This window comes from Canis lupus, chromosome 38, assembly GCF_003254725.2.
Source record: "Canis lupus dingo isolate Sandy chromosome 38, ASM325472v2, whole genome shotgun sequence".
NCBI lineage: Eukaryota > Metazoa > Chordata > Mammalia > Carnivora > Canidae > Canis > Canis lupus.
Window position 1 is genome coordinate 9,613,202 of NC_064280.1, and position 27,980 is coordinate 9,641,181.

Here is a 27,980-nt window from a genome sequence, read left to right on the forward strand (position 1 = left end):
ATACAAATGTTTACCAGAAAATTGTGTTCCTATGGCAACAAAGAGATGGGCAACTAACAGGCCAATACTCTACGTGTAAATTCAAAAGAAACCAGTGATGGTTGGTGAGAAAACTGAGTGCTTTTACCTATCAAGCTCCACCACCATTCCTAGTTACTCCAGGATGGTCTGCAAAATCATGATTCCTAACTCTGTATCCAACTTTCTTTTTCTCTTTGAATTTTAATGTTTCAAGTTTTCCCCCCATTTCTAATGATTTGAGATAACGTTTCAAACAAAATATGCCCAGAGAGTCAGCTTTATTTAATTGATTTACAATTTAATGATTTTTACCAGGTCATATTGGTTTATTCATATCAATAATTTTACTTTTACTTAATTGCATAGTTCCTTTTTAAATTTATTTCATTTACATTAAATTTTATTTTTATTTTTATTATTTTTTAAAGATTTTATTTATTTATTCATGAGAGACACAGAGAGAGGTAGAGACATAGGCAGAGGGAGAAGCAGACTCCATGCAGGGAAACCTATGTGAGACTCCATCCCAGGACCCCAGGATCATACCCTGAGCCAAAGGCAGACACTCAACTGCTGAGCAACCCAAGGGTCCCTAAATTTTATTTTTTAATTTAAATTCAATTTGCCAACATATAGTATAACACCCAGTGCTTATGTCATCATGTACCCTTCTTAATTCCTGTCACCCAGTTACCCTATCCCCCACCCATCTCACCTTCTGCAACCCTTTGTTTGCTTCCAAGTTAGGAGTCTCTCATGGCTTTTCTTCCTATCCAGCTTTTAAATCTGAAACAAATTGTGTGAAGGAGTGACTGAGTCTCCAGAAGGAAAAATCTCACAACACCATAGTAGGTATCCATGGAAATGATTCCCATAGTCCCTGAAAGGGTACTACCATCATTATTCAGGCAAATATACACTGAGGAAAAAAAGAAATACACAAAGTTTCCAAACACAGTTGGACAAAAGAGTTCAATTTGACCTTGATATTAGGGAATCTGAACAGTCATTACAGTCTCACAGTTAGAATGGGAACATATGAAAGCAAGGTCATAACTTGAATTTGAGCCCTAGTTCAGTTCCCATGGGTTAACTGAGTCTGCAGATCCACCTAGGGATCACACATTTGATCCTAAAATGAATAACTGGGATACACATACAAGATCAATGCCACTACTGTCATATGGGATGTAGATAGCTTATAGGAGATACTATGTTGGAGAAAGCTAGGTAGACATCTTAGAAACATCTCACCTTCTTCAGGAAAAGTAATAAATCACATACAGTACAGCATTTGGACACTTCTGCTTCTTAGTATGTGGAGAGTCTCCAAAGAACACCAAGACTACCTTCAGAAATCATAATTCCATTTTGAGTCTATTTAAGTTGAAGTTGAAAAAAAAAAAAAAGTTGAAGTTGTAAAGCAAACTGACTAACCCAAATCTAAACTCCTAGAAGAGTTGAGACTAGTTGTCTTTGGGCAGAGCAGTAGGAGAAGGCAACCACCAGCGAAGCAGTTAAGAAGACATGATTAGAGTTTTGCAGAGATTTTAAAGCTAAGCATGGGTCGATGTGAAAATCTCTGGGCAGCCACAGATACAAGAGAAGTCATATCGACTACCAATTTTCTCCCCCAAGGACTTCTACTTAGTGATCACAAGACGAGGAAGGGAATGAGAAAACCCAAAGAAATTGCCTGTGTGAAGCAGGCATGTAGAGGGCCTGCCTAAAACTGAGAGAAAACTCCCCCTTGTTATGATCACTAATTGAGCAATCTTCAGAATCTGGGGGTAGGTCAGCACAACTTCCTGTGCCAGGATCCATCACTAAGTATGGGTTCTCTGCACCAGGGCAATTGTTCGCAACCCCACACCCAAAATCCCTGCTAAGTGCAAGGCTGAGGTGAACTGGGCCATGATTCAACAGGAAATCTGCTCACACTGGCCCCAGTGCTGAATATGAGCCAGAGCTCCTCTATCCCTGGGAAGGTTGGGAGACAGAGAGACAGTGCTTGCTCCGGGCTGTGCATTCAGTATCAGGCAAATGTGGTTGCTGAGGAATGGCCTAAAGTATGAGAGCCTCATAACTGAGGGTTTACTAGAACAGGGGATGAGCAGGAGGATGGAAGCTCCTCCTTAAATCTCACCCACTGCCAAGTGCTCTTCAAAGCTTGCACTCTTCTACTCTTGCTTGTATGGAGTAGGAGCCTAGTGTGGTTCACCCCTAGAGGAGGGAAGGAGGATGAGGGAGATTCCTGGTGGCAGGCATGAAGAATGGCTGAAATCTGAGTACAGTAGTCCTGAAGGAAACAGTGGTGCTCCAGGCGCCAAGCATGAAACTGAGGTCCACCACTAGGTGGCAAAGCCCTTAGTACACGGGATGTCATGGAGGCAGCAGTGAAGCCCACGCACAGCTTTACTACAGACTAGATTGACTCAACACCTCTTCCTAATACCCTGACCACAGAAGAAGCATGCCCACCTCTGGACATAAAGATACTTTATCATTTCGGTGGTTAGACAAGCATCTCTGCTAACACTCACTGACTATATCATAATGAAAATAATGGTATTCATATTGTGTGCATGCATATATAAATATATTTACATGCCTCTAAATGTGTATGCATATATACATATTCATGTTTCTCATATACCTATTTGCTCTGTTTTTACAATTGGGTGGAAACTTTTTTTTTTTTTTTTTTTTAAAGCCAAAACCACATAAAATGAAATCCACTCAAATTTGCCTCCAGGACAAGAAATTCTGAGTAATGTCCAAAATTACATACATTAAAATCATGCTACAAATCAGTATTATTAGAAAATAAAGTCGAAGAGTTCCCTTTGCAGAACTGCTGGCCCTTTGGGGATTTGGAACTGCAATCAAGGACATATGGAATTCATTTCTCTTTCCAGCTTTATTGAAGTAGAGTTGACATGAAATGAACTGTACATATTTAAAAGGCACAATTTAATAACTTTTGATGTATATATATTTACCCCTAAAGCTATGACCATAATCAAGAATTTCTCCTCCTATAAAGTCTTGATTTCTAACTCAGTGTCCAACTTTTGGATCTGAAACTCATCATGTGAAAAAGTGACTCAGTCCCCATGTGGAGGAATCTCACAACACCCCAGCAAGTACCCACGTTAATGATTCCCACAGCCCTTTCTGAAAGGGAACTATTACATCCCTGCCTCAGTTTTGATCATAGGAAGAATGCATTCAGTCTTTCATGATTAATTAGGTTGTAAGCCATAGGTATTTACAGGCATTCCATATTCTTTTTTTTTTTTTTAAGATTTTACTTATTTATTCATGAAAGACACACAGAGAGAGAGAGAGAGAGAGACAGGCAGAGGGAGAATCAGACTCCATGCCAGGATCCTGATATGGGACTCGATCCTAGAACTCCAGGATCATGTCCTGGACCAAAGGCAGGTGCCAAACCGCTGAGCCACCCAGGGATCCCTGGCATTCCATATTCTATAGCTGGCAGTATTTCTTCAATCTGAATTAGACTGAGGAAATTTCCTTCTAATACTGGTTTATTGACACGTTTTTGAAAGGAATCGATGTTGAACATTAGTAAATACTCATCTAGCAGTACTTATTTTTTCCTGTAATTTGTTTTTGTTTTTGGTTTGTTATCAGAATAATACTGACCTCATAGAATAATTAAATATTCCCTTATTTTGGAATTTGGGAAAATTTTATATTGAGTTCTTATTTTTTTAATTAAATATTTGCTAGAATTCCCTGGTAAAGGCGTGTGTGTCTGGAGTTTTGTTGTACATGTCATTTAACTAAAAGTCTAATTTTTAAAATAGACTTGAGGTATCCATGATATCTATTTTAATTAGGTTTAGCAGTTTATATCTTTCAAAGAAGTTGGAAAATTGTTAAATTTATTAAGATAAAGTTGTTCATAATATCACCTTATTATTATTGTTGTTATTGTTGTTTTTAATACCTGAGGGATCTGTAGTTATGTATTTCTCTCATTCTTTGTGAGAATGAGAAATTTGCTTTTTCTTTATTTTTTGCTGATCACACTGAGTAAAGTTTTATCAAATTTGCTTGATAGTTGCAAAGAATCAGCTATTGGTTTCAGAGATTTGAATTACAAGAAGAATTCAACATGCCATCTTTGACTTTTAAGATGAATGGGGTCACATACAAGAACCAGAGAGCAGCTATACAGAGCCAAGAGTAAGTCTTTGTCAACAGCCAACAAGGGAGTCCTCCTGCAGAGCTGAATTCTGCAAATAGTATATGTTTGGAAGAGAATCCCAAGCTACAGAAGTGAAATCATTTGGCTAACACCTACTTCAGCCTCGTGAGATCCTAAGTAGAGAATCCAGAGAAACTAGCCAGGCTGTCCCAGACTTCTGATGTAGAAGGTTGGGAGATAATAAATGGGTGATATTTTGAGCCTCTAACTTAGGTAATTTGTTATGCAGCAATAAAAAACTAATGGAAAGACAATATTAAGGTACTGTAAGCAACCAGTGTAGACATATAGCTCAATAGAACAGAATAGAGTCTAGCAATTACAAATATATATATGCAGTATAATATATATATATGCACAATATGCATACACATGCACACATCTATACTAACAGATACACAAACAATTTCCTCATGATATTCATTGATACAGGAAAGTCTCTTGAAGAAATTATACTGGAACAATTTGTTATCTTACATGATGAATTAATAACCTGACCTATATGTCATTCCTTACTCAAAAATCAATTAGGGATGGGTGATAGACCAAAATGTAAAACTAAAATAATATAGCTTCTGGAAAAAGAGGATATTTCTTTGTGCCTTGAGATAGGCAAAATTTCTTAGGGAGGACACAGAAAAAGCAAACCATAAAAGAAAAGATGACTTGAGCTTGTCAAAATTAAAACTTGTGTAAATCAAATCAGGAAAGTAAACAGGAAGCCACTGACTGAAGGAACAAATTTACAGAATATATTTTGGACACAAGGCTAACATATAAAATACATAATTAGCTACTATGAGTCAGTGATAAGAACACAGGCAACCCAATGAAAAATGAGTAATAAGTTTGAATGCACACTTCACAAAAGAGGAAATACACATTGCCAAAATGACAAACTGGATTGGAGCAATTGAGAATGTCATACATTATTAATAAGAGCTTAAAATGATATGGTCATTTTAGAATACTATTTGTTTTTAAAATTTAACATATTTCTATCACTTTACTCCCAAATTTCCCTTTATCTAACATAAATTGTAGCATATATCCACAAGTAATTTTATACAAGAATTTTCCTAAATTTCATTCATAATAGCCAAAATTAGGAATAACTCTAATGTTTGTCAACAGAAGAAGATATTGTAGTAAATTTATTGAATGGAACATTATTTATAAATAGAAAGGAACTGCTACTGTTATCCACTGTTAGTAGATTCATATAAAATCATTATGTGAATGAAAGAAGCCTAATACAAAATATATAGCATGTAAGCAAAATACATACTATGAAACTCCATAATAAACAAACTAACCTACAGTGATAGAAATCATGCTTGACAGACTGGAAAAGCAAGAAGTGCTAGAATTGGAAGGCTTGGTATGAGACATCCAGTCCAGCTTCAGCCAATATACTGAGTGGCATGAGTGACAAAAAACGCTGATAGCTTTTGGTAATATGCAGATCAGGAAAGGGCTCTGCAGTAGCTTCAGTCTAAAATGCAAGTAGCACATTTAGATCTTTCATCCATTTTGAGTTTATCTTTGTGTCTGGTGCAAGAGAGTGGTCTAGTTTCATTCTTCTGCCTGTGGATGTCCAATTTTCCCAGCACCATTTATTGAAGAGACTGTCTTTCTTCCAATGGATAGTCTTTCCTCCTTTGTCGAGTATTAGTTGACCATAAAATTGAGGGTCCACTTCTGGATTCTCTATTCTGTTCCATTGATCTATGTGTCTGTTTTTGTGCCAGGACCACACTGTCTTGATGACCACAGCTTTGTAGTACAACCTGAAATCTGGCATTGTGATGCCCCAAGCTATGGTTTTCTTTTTTAATATTCCCATGACTATTAGGGGTCTTTTCTGATTCCACACAAATCTTAAAATAATTTGTTCCAACTCTCTGAAGAAAGTCCATGGTATTTTGATAAGGATTGCATTAAACGTGTAAATTGCCCTGGGTAGCATTGACATTTTCACAATATTAATTCTGCCAATCCATGAGCATGGAATATTTTTCCATCTCTTTGTGTCTTCCTCAATTTCTTTCAGAAGTGTTCTGTAGTTTTTAGGGTATAGATCCTTTACCTCTTTGGTTAGGTTTACTCCTAGGTATCTTATGCTTTTGGGTGCAATTGTAAATGGGATTGACTCCTTAATTTCTCTTTCTTCAGTCTCATTGTTAGTGTATAGAAATGTCACTGACTTCTCTTACACCATACACAAAGATAAACTCAAAATGGATGAAAGATCTAAATGTGAGACAAGATTCCATCAAAATCCTAGATGAGAACATAGGTAACACCCTTTTTGAACTTGGCCACAGTAACTTCTTGCAAGATACATCCATGAAGGCTAGAGAAACAAAAGCAAAAATGAACTATTAGGACTTCATCAAGATACGAAGCTTTTGCACAGCAAAAGAAACAGTCCACAAAATTAAAAGACAACCTACATAATGGGAGAAGATATTTGCAAATGACATATCAGATAAAGGGCTAGTATCCAAGATCTATAAAGAACTTATTAAACTCAACAGCAAAGAAACAAACAATCCAATCATGAAATGGGCAAAAGACATGAACAGAAATCTCACAGAGGAAGACATAGACATGGCCAACAAGCACATGAGAAGATGCTCCGCATCACTTGCCATCAGGGAAATACAAATCAAAACCACAATGAGATACCACCTCACACCAGTGAGAATGGGGAAAATTAACAAGGCAGGAATCCACAAATGTTGGAGAGGATGTGGAGAAAAGGGAACCCTCTTACACTGTTGGTGGGAATGTGAACTGGTGCAGCCACTCTGGAAAACTGTGTGGAGGTTCCTCAAACAATTAAAAATAGACCTGCCCTACCCAGGAATTGCACTGCTGGGGATTTACTCCAAAGATACAGATGCAGCGAAACACTGGGACACCTGCACCCCGATGTTTCTAACAGCAATGTCCACAATAGCTAAACTGTGGAAGGAGCCTCGGTGTCCATCGAAAGATGAATGGATAAAGAAGCTGTGGTCTATGTATACAATGGAATATTCCTCAGCCATTAGAAATGACAAATACCATTTGCTTCGATGTGGATGGAACTGGAGGGTATTATGCTGAGTGAAATAAGTCAATCGGAGAAGGACAAACATTATATGGTCTCATTCATTTGGGGAATATAAAAAATAGTGAAAGGGAATAAAGAGGAAAGGAGAAAAAAATGAGTGGGAAATATCAGAAAGGGAGACAGAACATGGGAGACTCCTAACTCTGGGAAATGAACTAGGGGTGGTAGAAAGGGAGGTGGGCGGGGAGTGGGGGTGACTGGGTGACAGGCACTGAGGGGGCACTTGATGGGATGAGCACTGGGTGTTATTCTATACGTTGACAAATTGAACAGCAATAAAAAATAAATTTATAACAAAAGAAATAAGTCAAAAAAATGCAAGTAGCTCTGCTTCTTGTACTATGTTATTGGAATTATTGGTGCTGGAAAAAATGTCATGTGGAGTTAATGGAAAGCCCCAGTAGGAGAAACAAAATGAATACTTCTAGTCTTTACTGGAGTAAAACCAGGTCTTTTGCAGTAGGGGATTATACGATTTATGAAAAATGGTTTTTGACTCAGTGCTACAGAGATGGAACTTCTAACCACTATACAGGAAAGAAACCTTGAGCCAAAATTTCCTATAATGAGATGAGTGTCATAGACCAAGCACATCATAAAGAGAAGTCTATAAGCAATCTTTTGAAAGTAAGAAGTGGTACATCCTGGATCAAATAGCAGTAAGACCTGAGTATAAACAAGTTCGATGAACAGACCATTCAGACCATGCAGATCATCATGTCACCCCACAATTTACCAACACTCACAGTGCACAGTGGGCATCCCTTATGACCAGCTGACAGAGAGGGAAGTAGCCCAATTTGGCTCACGGTTGTGAATTGGCTTGGAAACTGAGTAGATGTTAAAAGTTACTGTGGCTGCATGATAAACTCACTCCTGATGACAGTCATGAGAGAAAACTTTTGAAATGTCAGAGCTTCACACATGACCGTCCACTTTGAGTGCGAAGAATGACCATCTGATGTTAGAATATACATGGACTTTTGCCAATGACAAAAGACTTGGTGCCTGGAAGGAGAAACAAGCCTGGAAAGAGAAAGATGAGAAAGTCAGGAGCAAACGAGTATACGATAGGGTGTATGAATGGACATCTAAGACTGGACATACCCCCTTTGTATTCTTAGCAAGACAGCATTCACCATGGAAAAGACACTAAATGCCTAGGTAAACGGTGCAAGTTGGCAAATTGACATGAGCCACCTGTCATTTGCCACACTGTTGCTGGCACACTGAGCACAAGCAGAGTAACCATTCTACAGGATTGAACACCATACATGTGCCCATACATGTTCCCATCTAACAAAGTTGACATAACTAATTCTGTAATTATTTTGGGACATCACAAATAATATCTATATAAAATGGAGACCTTAATCAACAAATGCATGCATTGACCATTCTTTTGTCTCTCTCTCTTTCTCTCCTCAGGCCTCCTATTGCCTGAGACACAACCACATTTAAGTTTGGCTAATTAATAACCTTACAAGAGCCTTGACATGTTCAAGTAAAAGGAAGAGTTGCACATTTCTCACTTTAAATTAAAAGCTAGAAATGATTAAGCTTAGTGAGGAAGGCATGTCAGAAGCTGAGATAAGCCAAAAGCTAGGCCTCTTATACCAAAGAGTTAACCAAGTTGTGGATGCAAAGGAAAGTTCTTAAAGAAAATTAATGTGCCACTCCAATGAATACATGGAAAATAAGAAAGTGAAAGACCTTTATTTTTGATATGGAAAAAATTTTAGTGGTCTACATAGAAGATCAATCCAGCCATAAAATATCCCTTAAGCCAGAGTCTAATCTAGAGGAAGGCCCTAACTCTCTTCAATTCTATGAAAGCTGAGAGAGGTAAGGAGACTACAGAAGAAAAGTTTAAAGCTAGCCTAGGTTGGTTCATAAACTTTAAGGAAAGAAGCTATCTTCATAACATCAAAGTGCAAAGTGAAGAAGCAAGTGCTGATATAGAAGCTACAGCAACTGATCCAGAAATCAAGCTAGGACAGTTAATGAACTTTCACTGACCAACAGATTTGCAATGTTTATGAAATCGCCTTCTATTGGAAGATTTCATCTAGAACTTCCACAGTTAGGAAAAGTCAATGCCTGGCTTCAAAGGACAGGCCGACTTTCTCTTTATGGGATAATACAGCTGGTGACTTTAAGTTGAAGCCAGTGTCCATTTGTCATCCTGAAAATTCTAGGACCTTTAAGAATTATGCTGAATCTACCCTCTGTGCTCTATAAATGCAAGAACAAAGCCTGGATGATAGCACATTTGCTTACACTATGGTTTCTGAATATTTGAAGCCCACCATTGAGACCTACTGAAAAAAGTTTCCTTTCAAAATATGACTCTCACTGACAATGCACCTTGCAATCCAAGGGCTTTCAAGGAGATGTATAAGGAGATTAGTGTTGTTTTCATGCCTGCTAACACAACATCCATTCTGTAGCCTTGGAAGGAGTCATCTCAACTTTTAAAACTTATTATTTAAGAAACACATTTTGTAAGGATGTAGCTGCCTAAATAGTGATTCTTGTGATGTATCTGGGTAGGGTAAATTGAAAATCCTCCAGAAAGGCTTCACTCATGCCACTAAGAACATTTGTGATTCATAGGAAGAGGTGAAAAGATGCACATGAGCAGGGATTTGCAACAAGTTGACTTTGAGGTGTTCAAGATTTCACTGGAGGAAGTAACTGTAGATGTGGTGGAAATAGCAAGAGAACTAGGATTAGAAGTGGAATCTGAAGACCTGACTGAATTGTTGTGATCTCATAACAAAATTTTGACAGAAGAGGAGTTGATTTTAGTGGATGAGCAAAGAAAGCGGTTTCTTTTGTTTGTTTGTTTCAAGTTTTTATTTAAATTCTAGTTAGTTAACATATGGTGAAATATTGATTTCAGGAGTAGAGTTTAGTGATTCATCACTTACATATAACACTCAGTGCTCATCATAAGTGGCTTCCTTAATATTCATCACCCATTTGGCCCATCTCCTGCCCACCTCCTCTCCAGTAACCCGCAGTTTGTTCTCCATAGCAAATAGTCTCTTATTATTTATCCCCTCTCTTTTCTTTCTTTCTTTATGTTCATCTGTTTTGTTTCTTAAATTCCACATATGAATGAAATTACATGGCACTTATCTTTCTCTGGCTATTTCAGCTCCATCCATGTCCTTGCAGTTGGCAAGATATTCTTTTTGATGGCTGAGTAATATTCCATTGTATATATTTACCTCATCTTTATCCATTTATTAGTCAATGGACATTTGGACTCTTTCCATAATTTGACTATTGTTGATAATGCTATAAACATCAGGATTTATGTGCTGCTTTGAATCAGTATTTTTGTATCCTTTGTATAAATACCTAGTAGTGTAATTGCTGGGTCATAGGGTAGTTCTATTTTTAACGTTTTAGAAAAATCTTCCTACTGTTTACTGTAGAAGAACCTCCAGAGTGGCTGCATCAGTTTGCATTCCCACCAACAGTATAAGAGGGTTCCCCTTTCTCCACATCCTCACCAACATCCATTGTTTCCTGTGTTGTTAATTTTAGCCAAGGAATTTGGTTTCTTGAGATAAAAACATGGTGAAGATTCCTTAAAAATTGTTTAAATGACATCACAAGACTTAGAATATTACATCAATTCGGTTGATGAAACAGTGGCAGGGTTTGAGAAGATTTACTTCAATTATAAAAGAAGTTATACTATGGGTAAAATGCCATTAAACAGCATCACATGCTACAGAGAAATCATTCCTGAAAAAAGAGACAATTAACAAGGCACACTTTATGGTTGTCTTATTTTAAGAAACTGCCATAGCCATTTGAACCATCAGCAACCGTTTTCCTGATCAGTCATCAGCCATCAACATCAAGACCCTCCACCAGCAAAAAGATTATGACTCACTGAAAGCTCAGATAATAGCATTTTTTGGGAAGTATTTTTTAAATTAAGGTATGTACAGTTTTCTTGACATTATGGTATTGAAGCCTTAATAGACTATAGCATAGTGTAAACATATTTTTATATGCACTAGGAAAACAAAAAAATCATTTAATTGGCTTTATTGCAATGTTTACTTTATTGCAGTGGTCTGGAGCTGAAGTACAATATTTCCAAAGTGTACCTGTACTTTGGTGTTCCTTTATATTACCTTACCCTTTCTTGATAGTAGATGGACAAGAGCAGCACAATGTCTTGAGAAAGTCATAATGATCAGGAACTCAAAAACCTCAAGAATAAGGAGATAGTTCATGCCACCATGGAAAAAGAGAGAGTGAGCTGAATCAGGGGAGCTAAGAATAGGTAACAGAGGAGAGGGATAAAAAATACCAATAGTAGTTCCAAGACCTGTGGCAGTGGCACGGACTATATTTTATTTTACTAAGCTTCCTTTTCCAAGTTTTATACAGAAAGATATGCTTATTGTAATCTTGGAGTAACTTCACTCAGAATTTGTATAAAGAAGCAGAGCAAGGGGTGCCTGGGTGGCTTAGTCAGTTAAGTGTCCAACTTTTGATTTCGGCTCAGTTCATGATCTCCGGGCCCTGAGATTGGAGTCCTTGTTCAGCAGAGTCTGTTGAGATTCTCTATCTCCCTCTCCCTCTGTCCCTCTTGCCAATCACACTCTCTATCTCTCTCTAAAATAAATAATAAAATCTTAAAAAAAAGAAAAAAGAAATGATCAAGGTGGCACAATCGGTAAATTGTTGTGAATGTTGTTGTGTGCTACTCAGTTGTCCCTCCAGAAATACTTTCCTTCCATAGATGCTAGGAGTGATCCCTAAAGAAAATCCTCAGCTATCAGCCCCCTATAAGCATTGCCTCATCTGTCTTAGCTAGTATTATACTTCCTTCCCAAAGTGGCCCAAATCTAATGACTGATTATCCTGCAAGAGTATGAGGACCTGGGATCCCTGGGTGGCACAGCGGTTTGGCGCCTGCCTTTGGCCCAGGGCACGATCCTGGAGACCCGGGATCGAATCCCACATCAGGCTCCCGGTGCATGGAGCCTGCTTCTCCCTCTGCCTGTGTCTCTGCCTCTCTCTCTCTCTCTGTGACTATCATAAATAAATTAAAAAAAAAAAAAAAGAGTATGAGGACCTGACTTCCTCATCCAAATAGGGACAGTCTACAGTATCCCATCAAAGGAGATACCCTTCACTGTGGTTGCATCTCACCAAAACCTCTTCTTCCACTCAACCGTTATGTTTCCCTTCAACAGGTTGTAACCACAAAAGGATGCCTGAATATTAAATCCTATCTCAGGTAACCAACCTAAGACGATGATGCCTTTCCACTGTAAAAATATGAGTGGATTTCAAATGCCATGAAAAGGACATTTTACATCTCTCTTTAGGGGAAAAATGTTCTGCTTCATAACTGGCCCTCACACCGACAGATAGATAGAAGGTAACACAAAATAATCTAAATAAAAGCTTATTTTATGAATTACTTACATACATTCTGTGAACAAACAGAGATTGAAAGTCACGTAAGTATCATTAATTCATATATGTTCCACATTACTGCACCTAGTCCTAAGAGTCATTTTTCTAACTTGTGTTTATAGTTTATGAACTCTTTTCCAATGGTGAGAAATTTTGCTCATTTTGCTAGTAGAGATACAACATAAATATTAACAACAGAAAATATTTAGCTACTAAATATGCTCAGAGTTTTATTTTTTGATCATGGATGATTTTGAATGACTACTCATCATGTAAGATATTCTCTAAACCAGACATCAGTTGATTGGGTTGTTGTTCAATGCCCTTGCATAATCAAAAGGAACACCTATGATTTCTGGGTTCCCCAATCCACTTGGTTTCCTGACAGCCAATTACTTTTGTGTGTGTTGAAACTTCATATATTCTTTTTTTTTTTTTTTTAAAGATTTTATTTATTTATTCATGATAGACACAGAGAGAGAGAGGCAGAGACACAGGCAGAGAGAGAAGCAGGCTCCATGCACCGGGAGCCTGACGTGGGATTCGATCCCGGGTCTCCAGGATCGCGCCCTGGGTCAAAGGCAGGCGCTAAACCGCTGCGCCACCCAGGGATCCCAAAACTTCATATATTCTTAACCATTCTCTCTAAATATAAACTAGTTAATATGGCATCAATCTCTTGCTTTTATAAATATGATATATACAATACAGTCTGGGAAGGAAAATAAAAAGCAATATGGGTGGCAAGAAAATAAATTACATTTTTTGAGAGATTATTTTACTTTTAACGTTTAATATTCATAAGTTTTTGTAATTCATAAATTAACCTAAGGAATTTTATATTTTCATACCTACTTTATAAATGAAGAAACAGAGATCCAGAGAGGTGTTCAACAGTTTCACAAAGGTGTCCCAGAATAATTCTGAATGTTTACTAAAACAAACATTGCCTGGTTTCCACAAATCCTTTCAATCACATCAAGGGCTGATCATCTAATTGACACTCCCACTCAACCAGGTATTCAGTGGCATTTTTCATCAAACGTGGCTTGTTAATAGTTCACAGAAATTTTCTTTGTCTGAACTCAGATTTCTCACATATTTTCTTGTGAAAATTCCCCACATGAAATGTGTAAGCACAAATGTTCAATCAGGCCCTGAAAACAAACAAAAAACTAACACCAGATAGTCTTTATTTTTGTCAAAGTAAAATATGAAAATGTTTCAGCACCTGTTTCCCAACACCCTCCAGATACAGACATGAGAGATTACAACCCTTGGAGCATCAGGATCATGTTGAAATTTTCTCTCTACAGAGCTTAATAAAATACTTGAATGGAATAGCATGAAAAATCGCTGTATATTAATGCTTCCAAGAAAGTCTGGAAACCAGTTTTTATTCTGAGTTGGCAGGCATTTCTCTTATCCAATCATTTTTTCTCCCACTACTTTAGAACACTCAGGAGCTTAGCTTCAGCTGCATTGTGCTTTAGTTAATAGCTAGCAAAGGTCAAAAGAATATTTTTTTCTTTTCAAATACATAGTTGGGACATGTTTTTACTGGATTCTAACTTTACTGAGGAAAATATAACTTGGGAAGAATAGTATATGCTTGGATATATTAAAACCCTGCTCTTTCTTGCTGTGACCTTGGTGTAATAACCTCATCAGTAAAATAACACAATGTTTTCAGGGATATTTTACAGATTAGAAAAACTATCTCCAAAACATTCTAAATCATAGAGAAGGAATCATATGGATTGAGGCTATCATTTGATCTTATTACTGTTACAGAATTATTTTCAGTTTGAATAGATTTATCGATGTTCTTTTTGTAAGACATAATGTATTAAACTGAAACAAGAAAAACATATAAAAGTAATAAGATGAAAAAAAAGTTTGAGGATGAACATTTTTAATAAAGCTGCTTTTAAGAATGATGCAGCTTTTTGAATTATATTTAATTTTAGCAGAGGTCAATCTTTGCTCCTCCCAAGATTAATATGAAATGCATCCTTGAACGTTTTTAATCATTGGAACCTAAGTGACCTTAGAACAAAAGCAAAGTTTAGCTAGAAATTTTGCTACACATCAGCATTTTCATTGAAGTTCAGAAATGCTGAGTATACAAACGCCACTCATGAACCATGTTTATACTTTAAGAAGAAAAAAAAAACTTTAGAAAAACATTTATTTCATATAGAGATGATTCACATTTTTAAATGTCTTCAAATAATCTGCCAATTCTTACACAGAATGCTAATTTTGAAATATAGAGTATGGAAATATCCACTTATACCATCAATAAACAAACACTATTAAACCACCATGTTTGGGAAGTGAGACCAGCAAAATATCTATGTTTTTTTTTTTAAGATTTTATTTATTTATTCATAAGAGACCGAGAAAGAGAGAGAGAGAGAGATTGGCAGAGACACAGGCAGAGGGAGAAGCAGGCTCCATGCAGGGATCCCGATGCGGGACTCGATCCCAGGTCTCCAGGATCACTCCCTGGGCTGAAGGTAGCGCTAAACCGCTGAACCACCTGGGCTGCCCCAAAATATCTATGTTTATGCCAATGTAGGGCTCAGGAATTGACAAAAACAGGCAAACAATAAACTCTTGTTACATATGTAAGTAAACAAATAAATTTGTTGAACTTAAAAACATTGAATTTTTTAGGATCCTCTTGCTCTTGATTCTCCTTGAAAATTGTATCTGACGCACCTTGAAAGAAACCCACAGATCTCAAGACAGCAAGAGGCTCCTTCATGTATAGGTAGAAAAGTCTCTCCCTAAATGGATATATGCTTAATGAATTCCAAAAATTAGTGAATTCTAGAAAAGTACTAGTAAGTAGGCCATTTTGCAAAAGGCAGAGAAGTGGTTTGCTTATTGTGAATAAACATATAATGATTTTTTATTAAAGTCTGATAGATACCAGTTGTATGTTTGTATTAAATAGTCTTTGAGGCCAAAATAAAAGTCACCTGAACACTGTATCATGCTTGGGCTGGTTGGTATGGAATACATTAAGTCAAAGATATATGTTCTTCCTTTCTGTGGCATAAAATCTATCATAGAAAAGACACACTAAAATCATCTTTTAAATAAGTTTTACATAATTTGAGATCCTAAAATTAAAACACATAATGTCTAAACTATAATCTTAACAAGCTTACATGAGATGTATTAAAGATTTGATTGCATAATTCTCTTATCTGGAAGCATGCAATGTTTAGAATTGGAATGTGAGATGAATGAATGTCCACAGTTTGGGCATGTTATGGAATAAGCAGCTTGGCCTTTAATTTGGTGACAGGAATTAAGGGTAAAGAAACATATGTACAAAGAGAAAAAAAATATCTATACACATATCATCTCAAGTAATTCACAAGATTTAGCTTCATCAAGAAGAAAAGAGCTAGATATTATATTCTGGCAACATTTTTCTAAACTGGCATATTATATGAATATTAAATTTGACATTCTCATAAAAGCTTGCATTTTTATTTATAACATGTCACTTTCTAATTGCTTTTTTAATACCTTGCCTCCATAATAATTTCTTTATCCTGACAGTTTTTACAGACTAAGTATGAAAATATTTCGAAAGATTGTTTTTCCTTTAATAAGTTAGGTATTATAACTGGACAACCAAACTGCAAAGTCTTACACTTCAAAGAAATCTTATCCATTGGAATATGATAACAAAAATGTCAGAGTTCTTTTAAAAATTTAGTATATTAGATTGATCTTTACATGTATAATTGATTCCAGGTGTTCTCATATTGCTTTCTCTTTTAATATGAAGATAAATAATATGGAAATTGAGAAATCATGTAGAGAAATACTCCACAATATCTCTCAACATTTCTAGATAGTTCATTCTACCTTTTCTCCTTGTTTCAAATGACATATTTTAACTTCAACACTCGTTGCGGTGAATATTTTAGTTTAGTTTTTCAGCTAAACTTAATAAAAGTTCTTATATGTGGTTTCTGATTTTCTGACTTTTTAAAAGATCTTATTTATTTACTCATAAGAGACACACAGAGAGAGGTAGAGACATAGGCAGAGGGAGGCTCCATGCAGGGAGCCCCATGTGGGACTCAATCCCAGGACCCCAGGATTATGACCTGAGCCAAAGGCAGACTCTCAGCTGCTGAGCCATCCAGGAATTCCTGATTTAAATTCATTGGCCTTTGTGACATACTTTAGAGAATTACTGAGAAACATTGTACTCCCATGTCTGTCCATCAGTCTTTGAAGAGAGCAATGTATTTTTATGTGTGCATGTGCATGTTTGTGTGCAGGTGTGTTTTACAAGGCTGTATAACAATAATAGCTCCACCTTTTTCTTGTGTGTTATGATCTTATGCTTTTTCTTGAAACTTTCTGCCCAGATAAACACAACTTCTTGCAATTTCTAATATGCAAGGCAGTTTTACATCCATGTCCACTTAAGCATACTGCCTAACGCAAGGTTAAGATTATTGCAGACCACCAAATTATATTTAATACAGACATCTACTAGGTCTACCTGTGAATCTATTTCTTTCCTTGAGTCTTATATTTGTTCCTTCTTTTTCTTCAGGTAGTTAGGCTCAGAGAAGACAAGTCTTGACTGAGTGCAAAAATCCAAACAAGCCTGGGAAATGACTTGGTCCATGTGGAAAGCATGGTCCATGTGAAGACAGAGACTTCAGAAAGCTGAGGGAGAGGAAGAGACCAAAGAGAGGAAGAAAAAAGCTGGACTTCTGGGATTCAGAGTCCTCAGAATATGGTGTTTGGAGAAACTCATTTGGTTTAGAAAGTATGATCACGATTCCATGGCCAACAGCACTATTAATGATTTTCAAAACTGGGAGATTGGATTAAACTAATGTATTTTTTCAAAACACATTATATATTGCTATCATTTTTCTTCAATTTTGCCTCATGTATTTTCAGTCTGCTGATGGCTACCCATTGCCTAATGATAAATGTCTGATAAGCATGATCTTCTCCACCTATTTTCTTAGAGAACTGGCATTGTATCATTTCTATGGAAAGACTATATTTTGTTATTAAGGAGAGTGTGATTGAAATTCTGACTTCAACAGATCTAAGCTGATATTTAACCTTTATAAAATTTTGTTTCCTTTTTGTAAAAGGATTCTAGTTTATTAATAAAATTAAAAATAATAAAATGAGATTTAGCATGCTATCATGGCACAAATGCAGTTTGGGTTGTTACATGCTAGGGATACTTGCCTGACTCTGTTACTTGTTAGCTGTATTATCTTGGACAAGGAACTTGGCCTCTTTAAGCCAAATAATAACATATAACAGTAGTAACTTCAAGTCTGCGATGGTAAGATAATGTCTTTAAAATGCTTTACACACAGTGGGAGCTCCACAAATGGTAGATATTACTGTTATTGTTTTTGTTATTAATATTTTAAATTTAAAAGCTACTTGATAATGAGCCTAGGATTTGCTAGCAATCTGTGTTCTTGTTTTGTTTCTGTTTTCCTACTTATAGATATCTGTTTAAAAACTCTCCTGTTGTGCATGAGAGTCTGAAGTCCTAACACATAAGAAAGCACTTGAAAAATTTCAGATATTATTATTATAATAGCCACCCAGAATTTGTCGACATATTAGTAAAGAAGGAAATAAAATAGGTAGCAGAGAATAAGTTCTATTACGTACAGACATCAGAGTAAAATATGCAAATTAACCATGTAGTTCTTTAAGGTCAATATTTTTTTTTTTTTTTTTTTTTTTTAGATTATTTCACAGTTCCTTTTAATGAAATATTTCATTCTTAAGACAACAGTTCTTCAACCATTAGCAAAAGATTGCTTTTAAAAATAAGGCACTGAAACAGATGCATGATGCTATATTTCCAACACAACGAAAAGTAATGAAAAGTATTCTGAATGAGAAAAGTATATAAAATAAATAAGAACAGTTTTATAACCTGCATAATGCATAGTAATTTAACCATTAAATTAGAATCTATAAAACTAGAAATGTACTTCTTGTATCAGCCTTAACAATGATTTTTAAGAAACTGGCGAGTTTTGGAACTATGTAGATCAAATTGTATTCAACACCTGTATTTTCAAGTTTGTCTTCCCTTGCCTTGCCAAATTCAATTTATATTTTAAGTATGTTTTGCATAATCTACACATTTATTTAACAACTTTACAATTTTGAACTTTAAGGTAGAAAGCTGTATCGGATGATTCCGATTTTAGAAAGCCTTTGAGAATATTATTCACATTAATGAAAGTGTTCACAGTTACAAAGATGAAGGTTATTGCTGATGATGAGTCTTTCTCCATAGGAATTTCTCACTGGGGTGTATTCCACATGTACACACAAGAAAATCTCCAATGTATCTTCGGGATAAGTAATTATAAACTGGAAAATCCACAAAGGAGGTTTTTTTATAGGTACAAGAAAAATATTTCCAATGAGAAGCCCCTTTATAGAAATATATGGAGAATTACATAGACTAAAAATTATGCAAATTAAGTTACACAATGCTTCATGATAGGCCTTTATGAAACATTTTCTTACAGACTCTTGGAAAATACATTAACAATTATCTTATTTTTATATCTGAGTTTGTGGATTTTTACTGTTCCTTCATTTTAAGAATGCCATTATGTTTCATTAGAGAAGGCTCTACTACAGCTGTAAACATACTCAGTATTTTCTATTATATATCTGTTCACTTACGAAAGTAAATGACAAAAAGGTTCCTTTGCCCTCCTCGTCTTCCTGATAAGCCTCTACCATATGGAAGGCTGAGAGCTAGATGAGAAGGCAGTCTTTATATGGACCTCAAACAGAAGATGTATTTATAAACCAGGTCATCTGTTACGTGTATTTTTCCCTTATTATTCCTGAGCTTCTAATGAAAACCTCATTTAAATGTTGTAGCCTCATCTCAGCTGTCCTTAGAGAAGAGGAGGGATAGGTTTGTATCATGATTAGTTAAGAGTTAAAGGGGAACAGTCTAAGAACAAACTGTGGGAGATAAAGGATAAAACTGAAAGGTCCAGAAGTCCATTTCAGTGGAGAGTCCTCCACTGTCCATGGTGAAGCACACAGGCTTACTTTTTTAGGGTGGAAGCATAGTGAACCCTGAACAGTGGTTCTTCTACTACATACCTAAAACTCACTTGAGATTACAAATGCAGAGATCTGGGATTTATCCCAGATACAATCAATCAGAATATGTGTGTGGTAGATGCCTGAAATAGACATTCTGAAACGCTTTCCAAAGGATTCTTACACTAAGATTTGAGAATCCTTGTAAACCACTGTTTTGTAAGAATGGTTCTTTCAAGTAAAACTATTTTCATAACCAAACTAAGACATTATTATTTCCCACACTCCCAATTTTTCATGAATATACAGTAGCATTTACTAGAGGTTACATGATGTGTAATATCACAACAGATTGAATGTGGAAGCAGATATGAGACTCCATCTGTCTTCGTTAAGTCAGACGGTAAAGATAGTTGCAAAAACTGGAATACAATTTCCACTTTTCTTAATAATTTTTTAAGGAAATGCATTTTCATTAAAATGTGGTTTGCATTAACATGTGCTTACTATTTTTAATGAATAAGTATTTTATAACTTTTTATTTTCAGTATCATATATATAACCCATATAAATAAAAGGTCTTGAGACCAAGAAGTTGGAAAACTACTCTTTCCAGCAGATACCCACTGCCCTGTGAACATTACTGCTGATAGATATGGCTATTTAGTTCCTTATTTTGCTTTACATAAGATTCAATAGATAATTTGCAGGGAAAAGAAAAAACTTCTTAAACTTATTTCAGGCAAGGGAATTCAATCTGACAGTGAAATATTGAAGTTTAACCAGTTTGGGTTAAAAAACTAAAATGCAGAACATGTTTTCCTTGGTGGCATCAGGATGTAATAAATAATCCTTTAATGTATATCCAGGTTGACTCTGGTATTTGGAATAGAAAACCATACTTTATGTGATGCATTTAAAAAATATTAATTAGCAATGTGCCAACACAAGCATTAGATTCTAAGCAAGTGGTAGCAAATGAAAGGTTTACTTAAAATGTTAGCTAAAAACAAATACCTAATTTTCAAAATAAAATAAAATAAGGGATGAACTAGGGTTCCTGGATAAAAAAAAAATTGTTTAAATTACACTTCTTGAAAATGTAGAAATGGGAGGAGATTAATATTGACATTATACTAAGCTGCACAATTTTATTCTTAAAATACATTTTAGGTATTATGCCAAATTAATATGAGTAAATCCTGCCATAAGTGAATAATAGAGAACACTGATATTCAGGCATAGCTGTGGTGAAAGCAGTTCCTTCTAGCCTTCTGACTGTATCTCAGATATAAAATAATTACATTGATGTTTTTAACCTGCCATGTATAATTTTCTTAATATATTGCTTTTAAAAAATCTGAGACAGCTAACATCTAAATAAATCACTGCTGGTTGGGAATATTTGAATGAATGATGCTGTGAATACACTGGCTAATTTATACCATGTTAAGATTCTATATATCTTATTGTTGAATTAACTGGTATTTGAAATAAGTGTAGCTTTCTTTCTGAGTAGCCTTTTGGAAAAAGTGCATTGAATAGAGTTTCCAGTCATAGTTCACTTTCCTAACTTGTACTGATTTAAAAATCTTCTCATCAGGAGGGAGTTAAACAGTGCTCAAACCCAAAGTCCAGCAAATCTGACATCCTTTCCCTCATTTTGGTTTGCATGTTCATTAACAACCATCATTCTCTGCAAACTTTCCACTTAGTGTATCAAAAATCAATGTTATGAAAGTTCTCTAAAAGGTTCAGCAGTTTTTTGGAGTCTCTGAATGATTACAGCATTCTGTAAATCTGCTTCTTCCAATGTGAGTGTTTCATCTAGCAATTTGAGGAAAGGAAGAGCTGTGGCCAGGGAAAAGGGAGGGCTTCTTTGAGATCCTTGGTATTTTTCGATGAAGTCTTTGATGTGGCTTATCCTATGAGAAATGTTAAATTTTTGGACAATCCTTTTTCCATTGGCTAACCAGATCTGTACATTAGTGATGGGTTCCAGGTTGTTTAGTTGAACAACAGACAAATTATTTTTATTCTCAACTTCAATACTCTTTGACTTAGAAACAATTTTTGGTGTGGCACTTCCCAGTCTGTGACCTTGCCCTGAGAAGGGCTGGAACACAGGCTTCGTGGACATACATACTTCATTTTTTTTGTCTTCAACTTTAACATCCACCTCCTCTTTATCAAAAATTCCCTGTAATTCCAAAGGTAATTCCCCTTTTTTGACAGAGTTCAAAAACTGCTGACTTGCACCATCAGTGTAACTTCTGAAATCATCATTGACTGTGAATCCATTTTTCCATAATTTTATACTTACATCAACCTGTTTCTTCTGTTCGGTGGGAGACATACATTTGGCACCAACCTTCTCAGCTTCCTCAAAAAGGCTGTCAACAAAATATTCACAATTTCTTTGTCGATCATCACTAAGAGGTTGGTTGTCAGATCCTGTTTCACAAACCCTCCGGGCGCGGTCGCCTCGCGGCCTGGTCCTCGGTTGGCTCCGACACCGCGGGCGCCGCCGCCGCCGCCGGGCTGGAGCCCCCCTCACGCGGGGTGGGGTGAGGGGGCGCCACCGCCCTCAGACCCGCGGAGGCTCGCGGGCCCGCGCCGCCGGGACCCGGCCCTCCCGCCTGCGTCTCCGCCTCGCGGCCGCCCTTAAGGTCAATATTAACAAACAACTCCCCACAGGTATATTTTGCATATTCTTACTACTCCAATTAATTGCCAATAATTTCGACTAAAAAATTAACTCAAATTTTATTTATAGAAATAACTTAATATGCAGAAATGTAGGTTCCTGATCTATATAGACATAAAACTTAAGAACACCTTTATGTGTAATGAATACATCTTCAGTTAAGATATACAAGCTAACATATGATTTTAAACCAATGTGAATTTTTGTGCTTGGGCTGTCAAGTAAAGATAATAGGTATGTATTAGAGAAATTTTGATATAGGGCCATTATAATAAACTAGTTCATAAATAGCCAATGCTTCAAGAGTCTATAAGAGAGGATTAAATGGGGCAAATCCTTTCTTAGTTTCATCTTACTTGTTCAGTTTACTTCACACAATTTTGCAAATGAGCTTTATAAAGGTTCCTAAGAGATACATCTTTGGTTCTTAAATCTTTATGTTAGTGTACCATTACATGACTACGTAGCACTTAAATATCAAAAAGAATTTTTTTTTCTACAAGATTACTGCTTTCATCCAAAGAGCAATTATCTGCATGTCTTTTTCCATCATATTAAACATTTTCTATCTGAGAATTGCTAAAGTGATCTATTCAAAATAAAATAAAATGAATTACTATGGCAATTATACTATTTTTATACTTCATTCATTTGGTGATTTTAAGTCACAGCCTTCTTCCTGAAATTTTGTACATTCCATTTGTTCTTATTTATAAATTTAACTTAAAAACTGAGTTTTACATTGAAAAACAAGGGTTACTGAAAGTTTGCTAGAAAGGACTATGTGAATATTACATGTAAATGTAACTGATTACATGTAAATGTAACTGATGTTTGATGTTTGCTTTAATTTTTTTCCAGTTTTATTGAGATATATTTGATATAATATTGTGTGACTTTAAGGTATACAATATAACTTAATATATGTATATACTGCAAAATGATTACCACAATACATGTAGTTAACACATCCATCACCATATTGTGTATTTGGAAATTGCCAAGAGAATAGATTTTAAAACTTAAAGTAAGAAAATTGTATGTTCTGTTTTAATTGTTAACACATGTTTATGAACCATGTCAAACAGACTATGACCTGGTCCTATATAACTGTTTCTCAAATTTATCTTATGTAATCTTTTTTGGTGTTTGCTTCTTGAGAGGCAAAGTGGAAGAGAAATTTAGGGGATTTGAGGTAATACATGGCAAAGGTCACTACTAAGTATGTACTCCTTATTATAACTCCCCAAAACAAGAAAGACAGCCTGCCTTACATTGCCTACTGGCCAAGAGCTTGGCCTTCCTTCTACATAAGTACTGCACGGAAATTATTACCAGTGTGACTGTGTGCAAACTACTAAATATCTCTATTTCTCAACTTCATAGTTGTAAAATCAGTATATTAATATTCATCTGCCTCTTCAGGTTGCCATGAAGACAAGTGGCCAGTGGAACTATTTCAACTTAAAATAACATTTATTTTTCTCTTTAATAGTTAGAATGTCTTAGACTCTGAATCAGATTATGAGTGTTAGGAGAGATCCAAAACACATAAACACACACACAATCCTATTATAGTACAAAGTAGTGATAAAATGCAAAAGAATAAAATAAACAAATACAGAATCCTGTAAAAATGGTTCTCATGGTGTGTACCTGGTTGAAGGCTTCTGAAGAAATGGGAATATCTAAGAGTTAATAGTTAGGCTAAGGAGCAAAGCAGAGATTCTTGAATATCTATATAAAATATATATTTATGTTAACTTTCCATACATTTTCCAAAAAACGATGGGTTTATGTTAACATGGAGGAGAACATGTATTTACATATTGCCTGGTGGGTGCATTTTTGTTCAAAAAATTCCACGTTTTTTTTTTCTTGACAAATATTTCTGTAAGTGAAATGTAGAGAAAGTTATTTGTTTGTATCCCCTCCCCCCAAAAGGTTAAAGAAAATTATAATTGAATGTCACCATGGACTCAAAAATTCTGCTGGAGGAAAAAATAAAAGAGTCAAAATATCACACCATTTCTAGAAGAGTTAGGATGCCCTATTGTCTACCCCCTTTTCCAAGTGAGCTGTATCTATTCTAGAGTTTTGGGCATTTTGTACTATGAAAAATGTCCACTTTTTTGGCAGCAGACCAAACTAGTGGGGGTGGTGTGCTGATATATATTTGGAAAGAATAATTTACTGAGGTCTTTTATGGGCCATTTTAATTTTTCCACTAGATTTTGATTAAAAGGACCAAATTATAATTAGTCCAACTCAGAAAAGTATGGCATCTACAGATCAGACAGGCTGAAAGCAAACATTTGGATCCTTATCCACTATGCTTCCAGTAAAAAATGAGCATCTATATAAATCTTTCTAGTCATTGAGTGTTCAAGAAGCTTTCTCAACCAGAGCAAATAGAGCACTAAGAGACTTTCCCTAAGCTGACAAATTGTGTTATCTGAATCATAGCTCTAAACCATAAGACATCTTATTTTATCTTGGAAATCATACATTTGAATGTTCTTTTTCTTTGTTTTTTTTCTTTTTTTTTTTTTGAAGATTTTATTTATTTATTCATGAGAGACACACAGAGAGAGGCAGAGACACGCAGAGGGAAAAGCAGGCTCCCGCAAGAAGCCTGATGTGGGACTTGATCCCAGGGTCCTGAGCTAAAGACAGATGCTCAACCACTGAGCCACCTAGGTGCCCCAAATCTTACTTTTTCATACTGCAAGATTTAAAAAGTGCTAAAATGCCATATCCAACAATTCCATCATAACAGCATTATAACAGCATTATCAATCTTCCTTTAAACAATCCTGCAATAAACTCTGTGCCTTGGCAAATGCGTCAATTTGTTTTTCTCCGCAAATGTGCATAATTACACAAGCTCTTTAAAGTAACTTAGAATTTTTTACTATTAAGCCGTGGAAGATACATTACATAATGAATAACCAAATCTAAAATTTTGTCTATAATCCTAATATAATTTGCTTTTAGAAATAAAAACATTATTTTCAGAAAATAAACCCAGAACAGGGGATCCCTGGGTGGCTCAGCAGTTTGGCGCCTGCCTTTGGCCCAGGGCGCGATCCTAGAGTCCCGGGATCGATTCCCGCATCGGGCTCCCTGCATGGAGCCTGCTTCTCCCTCTGCCTGTGTCTCTGCCTCTCTCTCTCTCTGTGCCTATCATAAATAAATAAATAAATCTTAAAAAAAAAGAAAAGAAACCCAGAACACTGTTAAATATTATCCTAAATGTACAATATTTTTTAGGATAATCCTACCCATATGGGATAGGTGCACATATTGATTAGTGTACTTTGTAAACATGTCGTTGCTATGAAACGTGGGCATTCTTACTGAATTATCTCTTGTTCTTAGACTATATTCTTTAATATATCCTGTTAATAGGCAATGATGTGATGTTTCTGTTCAGCTGAAATCACTTTTTAATTTAACATCAATTTTTTCTTTGGAAAAAAGTCTTAGTGTCTTCTGCCCATTTTATAAATGGATTATTTGTTTTGGGAAATGTTGACAAGTTCTTTATATATTTTGGATACTAACTCTTTGTCAGATACATCATTGCAAATATCTTCTATTCCATAAGTTTCTTTTTAATTTTGTTCATTGTTTCCTTCTCTGTGCAGAAGAGTTTTTTTTCTATGAAGTTCCAACAGCTTAGTTTTGCTTTTGATTCCCTTGCCTCAGGAGACATATCTAGAAAGAAGTCGCTATGGCTGATGTCAAAGAGGTTACTGCCTGTGTTCTCTTCTAGGATTTTGATGGTTTCAGGTCTCAAATTTAGGTCTTTCATCCATTTTGAATTTATTTTTGTGTATGGCATAAGAAAGTGATCCATTTTCTTTTTCTTTTATTTTTTTTCTTTTGCATGTGGCTGCCCAGTTTTCCCAACACCATTTGTTGAAGAGACTGTCTTTTTCCCATTGGATATTCTTTTCTTTGTCAAAGATTAATCGACCGTGTAGTTGTGGGTTGATTTCTGGGTTTTCTGTTCTGTTTTATTGATCTATGTGTCTGTTTTTCTGCTAGAACCATACTATTTTGATCACTACAGCTTTGTAATACTCCAAAAAATAGAAAAGAAAAACAAAACTTGCAAACTCATTCTCTGAAGCCAACATTACCCTGAAACCAAAATCAGACAAAAACTCCACTAAAAGAAAAGAACTATAAGCCAATATCCCTGATGAATATGGATGCAATAATTCTCAATAAAGTACTAGCAAACCAAATCCAGCATTATATTGTGAAAATCATTCATCATGGTCAAGTGGGATTTATTCTGAGGTTGCAAGGATGTGTCAGTATTAGCAAATGAATCAACATATTATGCCATAATAATTTTAAAAAAGAATAACGATATGATCCTCTTAATATATGGGGAAAAAAGCATTTGACAAAGTACAACATCCATTTATAACAAAAATTCCCAAAGTAGGTTCAGAGGGAACATACTACAACATAATAAAGACAGCTTATGAAAATTCACAGCAAAATCATCCTCCATTGGGAAAAACTGAAAGATTTTCCTCTACTGTCAGGAACAAGACAAGGATGTCTACTCTCACCACCATTATTTAACATAGTACTGGAAGTCCTAGACACCTCAGACAACAAAAAAAAGGCAACCATATCAAAAAGAAAGAAGTCAAACTTTCACTATTTGCAGATGACATGTATAGAAAATCCAAAAGACTCCACCAAAAAATTGATAGAACTCATACATGAATTCAGCAAAGTCACAGGATACAAAACCAAGGTATAGAAATCTGTTGCATTTCAATCCAACAATAATGAAGCAGAAGGAAAAATTAAGAAATCAACCTTACTTATAATTGCACCAAAAATAATAAAATACCTAGGAAGAAGCCTAACCAAGAAGATAAAAGACTTGTACTCTGAAAAGTATAAAAGGCTGATGAAAGAAATTGAAAACAATACACAAAATGGAAAGACATTCCATGCTCATGAGTTAGAAGAACAAATATTGATAAAATGTCTATACCACTCTAGCAATTTACACATTTAATGCAATCCCTATAAAAATATCACCAGTATTTTTCACAGAACTAAAACAAACATTTCTAAAATTTGTATGGAGCCAGAGAAGACCCCAAATAGCCAATGTAACCTTGAAAAAGAAAAGCAAAGCTAAAGCCATCACAATTCCAGACTTAAAGTTATATTACAAAGGTGCAGTGGTCAAGACAGTAAGGTACTGGCACAAAAACAAGACATATAGATCAATAAAACAGAATAGAAAATCCAAAAATGAACCCACAACTACACGGTCAGTTAAT

The 27,980-nt window shown here is 35.6% G+C and overlaps 1 protein-coding gene and 1 pseudogene across 1 annotated transcript; one reads left to right on the forward strand and one right to left on the reverse strand.

The window, feature by feature from the left end:
* Window positions 1-11,557, forward strand: part of LOC125754536 (tigger transposable element-derived protein 1-like) — a 50,658-nt pseudogene extending 39,101 nt beyond the window's left edge.
* A 7,058-nt stretch (window positions 11,558-18,615) lies between these two features.
* On the reverse strand, window positions 18,616-22,610 carry LOC125754549 (UBX domain-containing protein 2A). Its single transcript, XM_049106931.1, has one exon. The coding sequence runs from the start codon at window positions 22,303-22,305 to the stop codon at window positions 21,682-21,684; it is 624 nt and encodes a 207-aa protein (XP_048962888.1). The 5' UTR covers window positions 22,306-22,610; the 3' UTR covers window positions 18,616-21,681.
* Window positions 22,611-27,980: the final 5,370 nt, after the last annotated feature.

Coding starts and splice junctions, on each gene's coding strand:
- LOC125754549 (XM_049106931.1), bottom strand. CDS start 22,305: ATGTCTCCCACCGAACAGAAGAAACAGGTTGATGTAAGTATAAAATTA.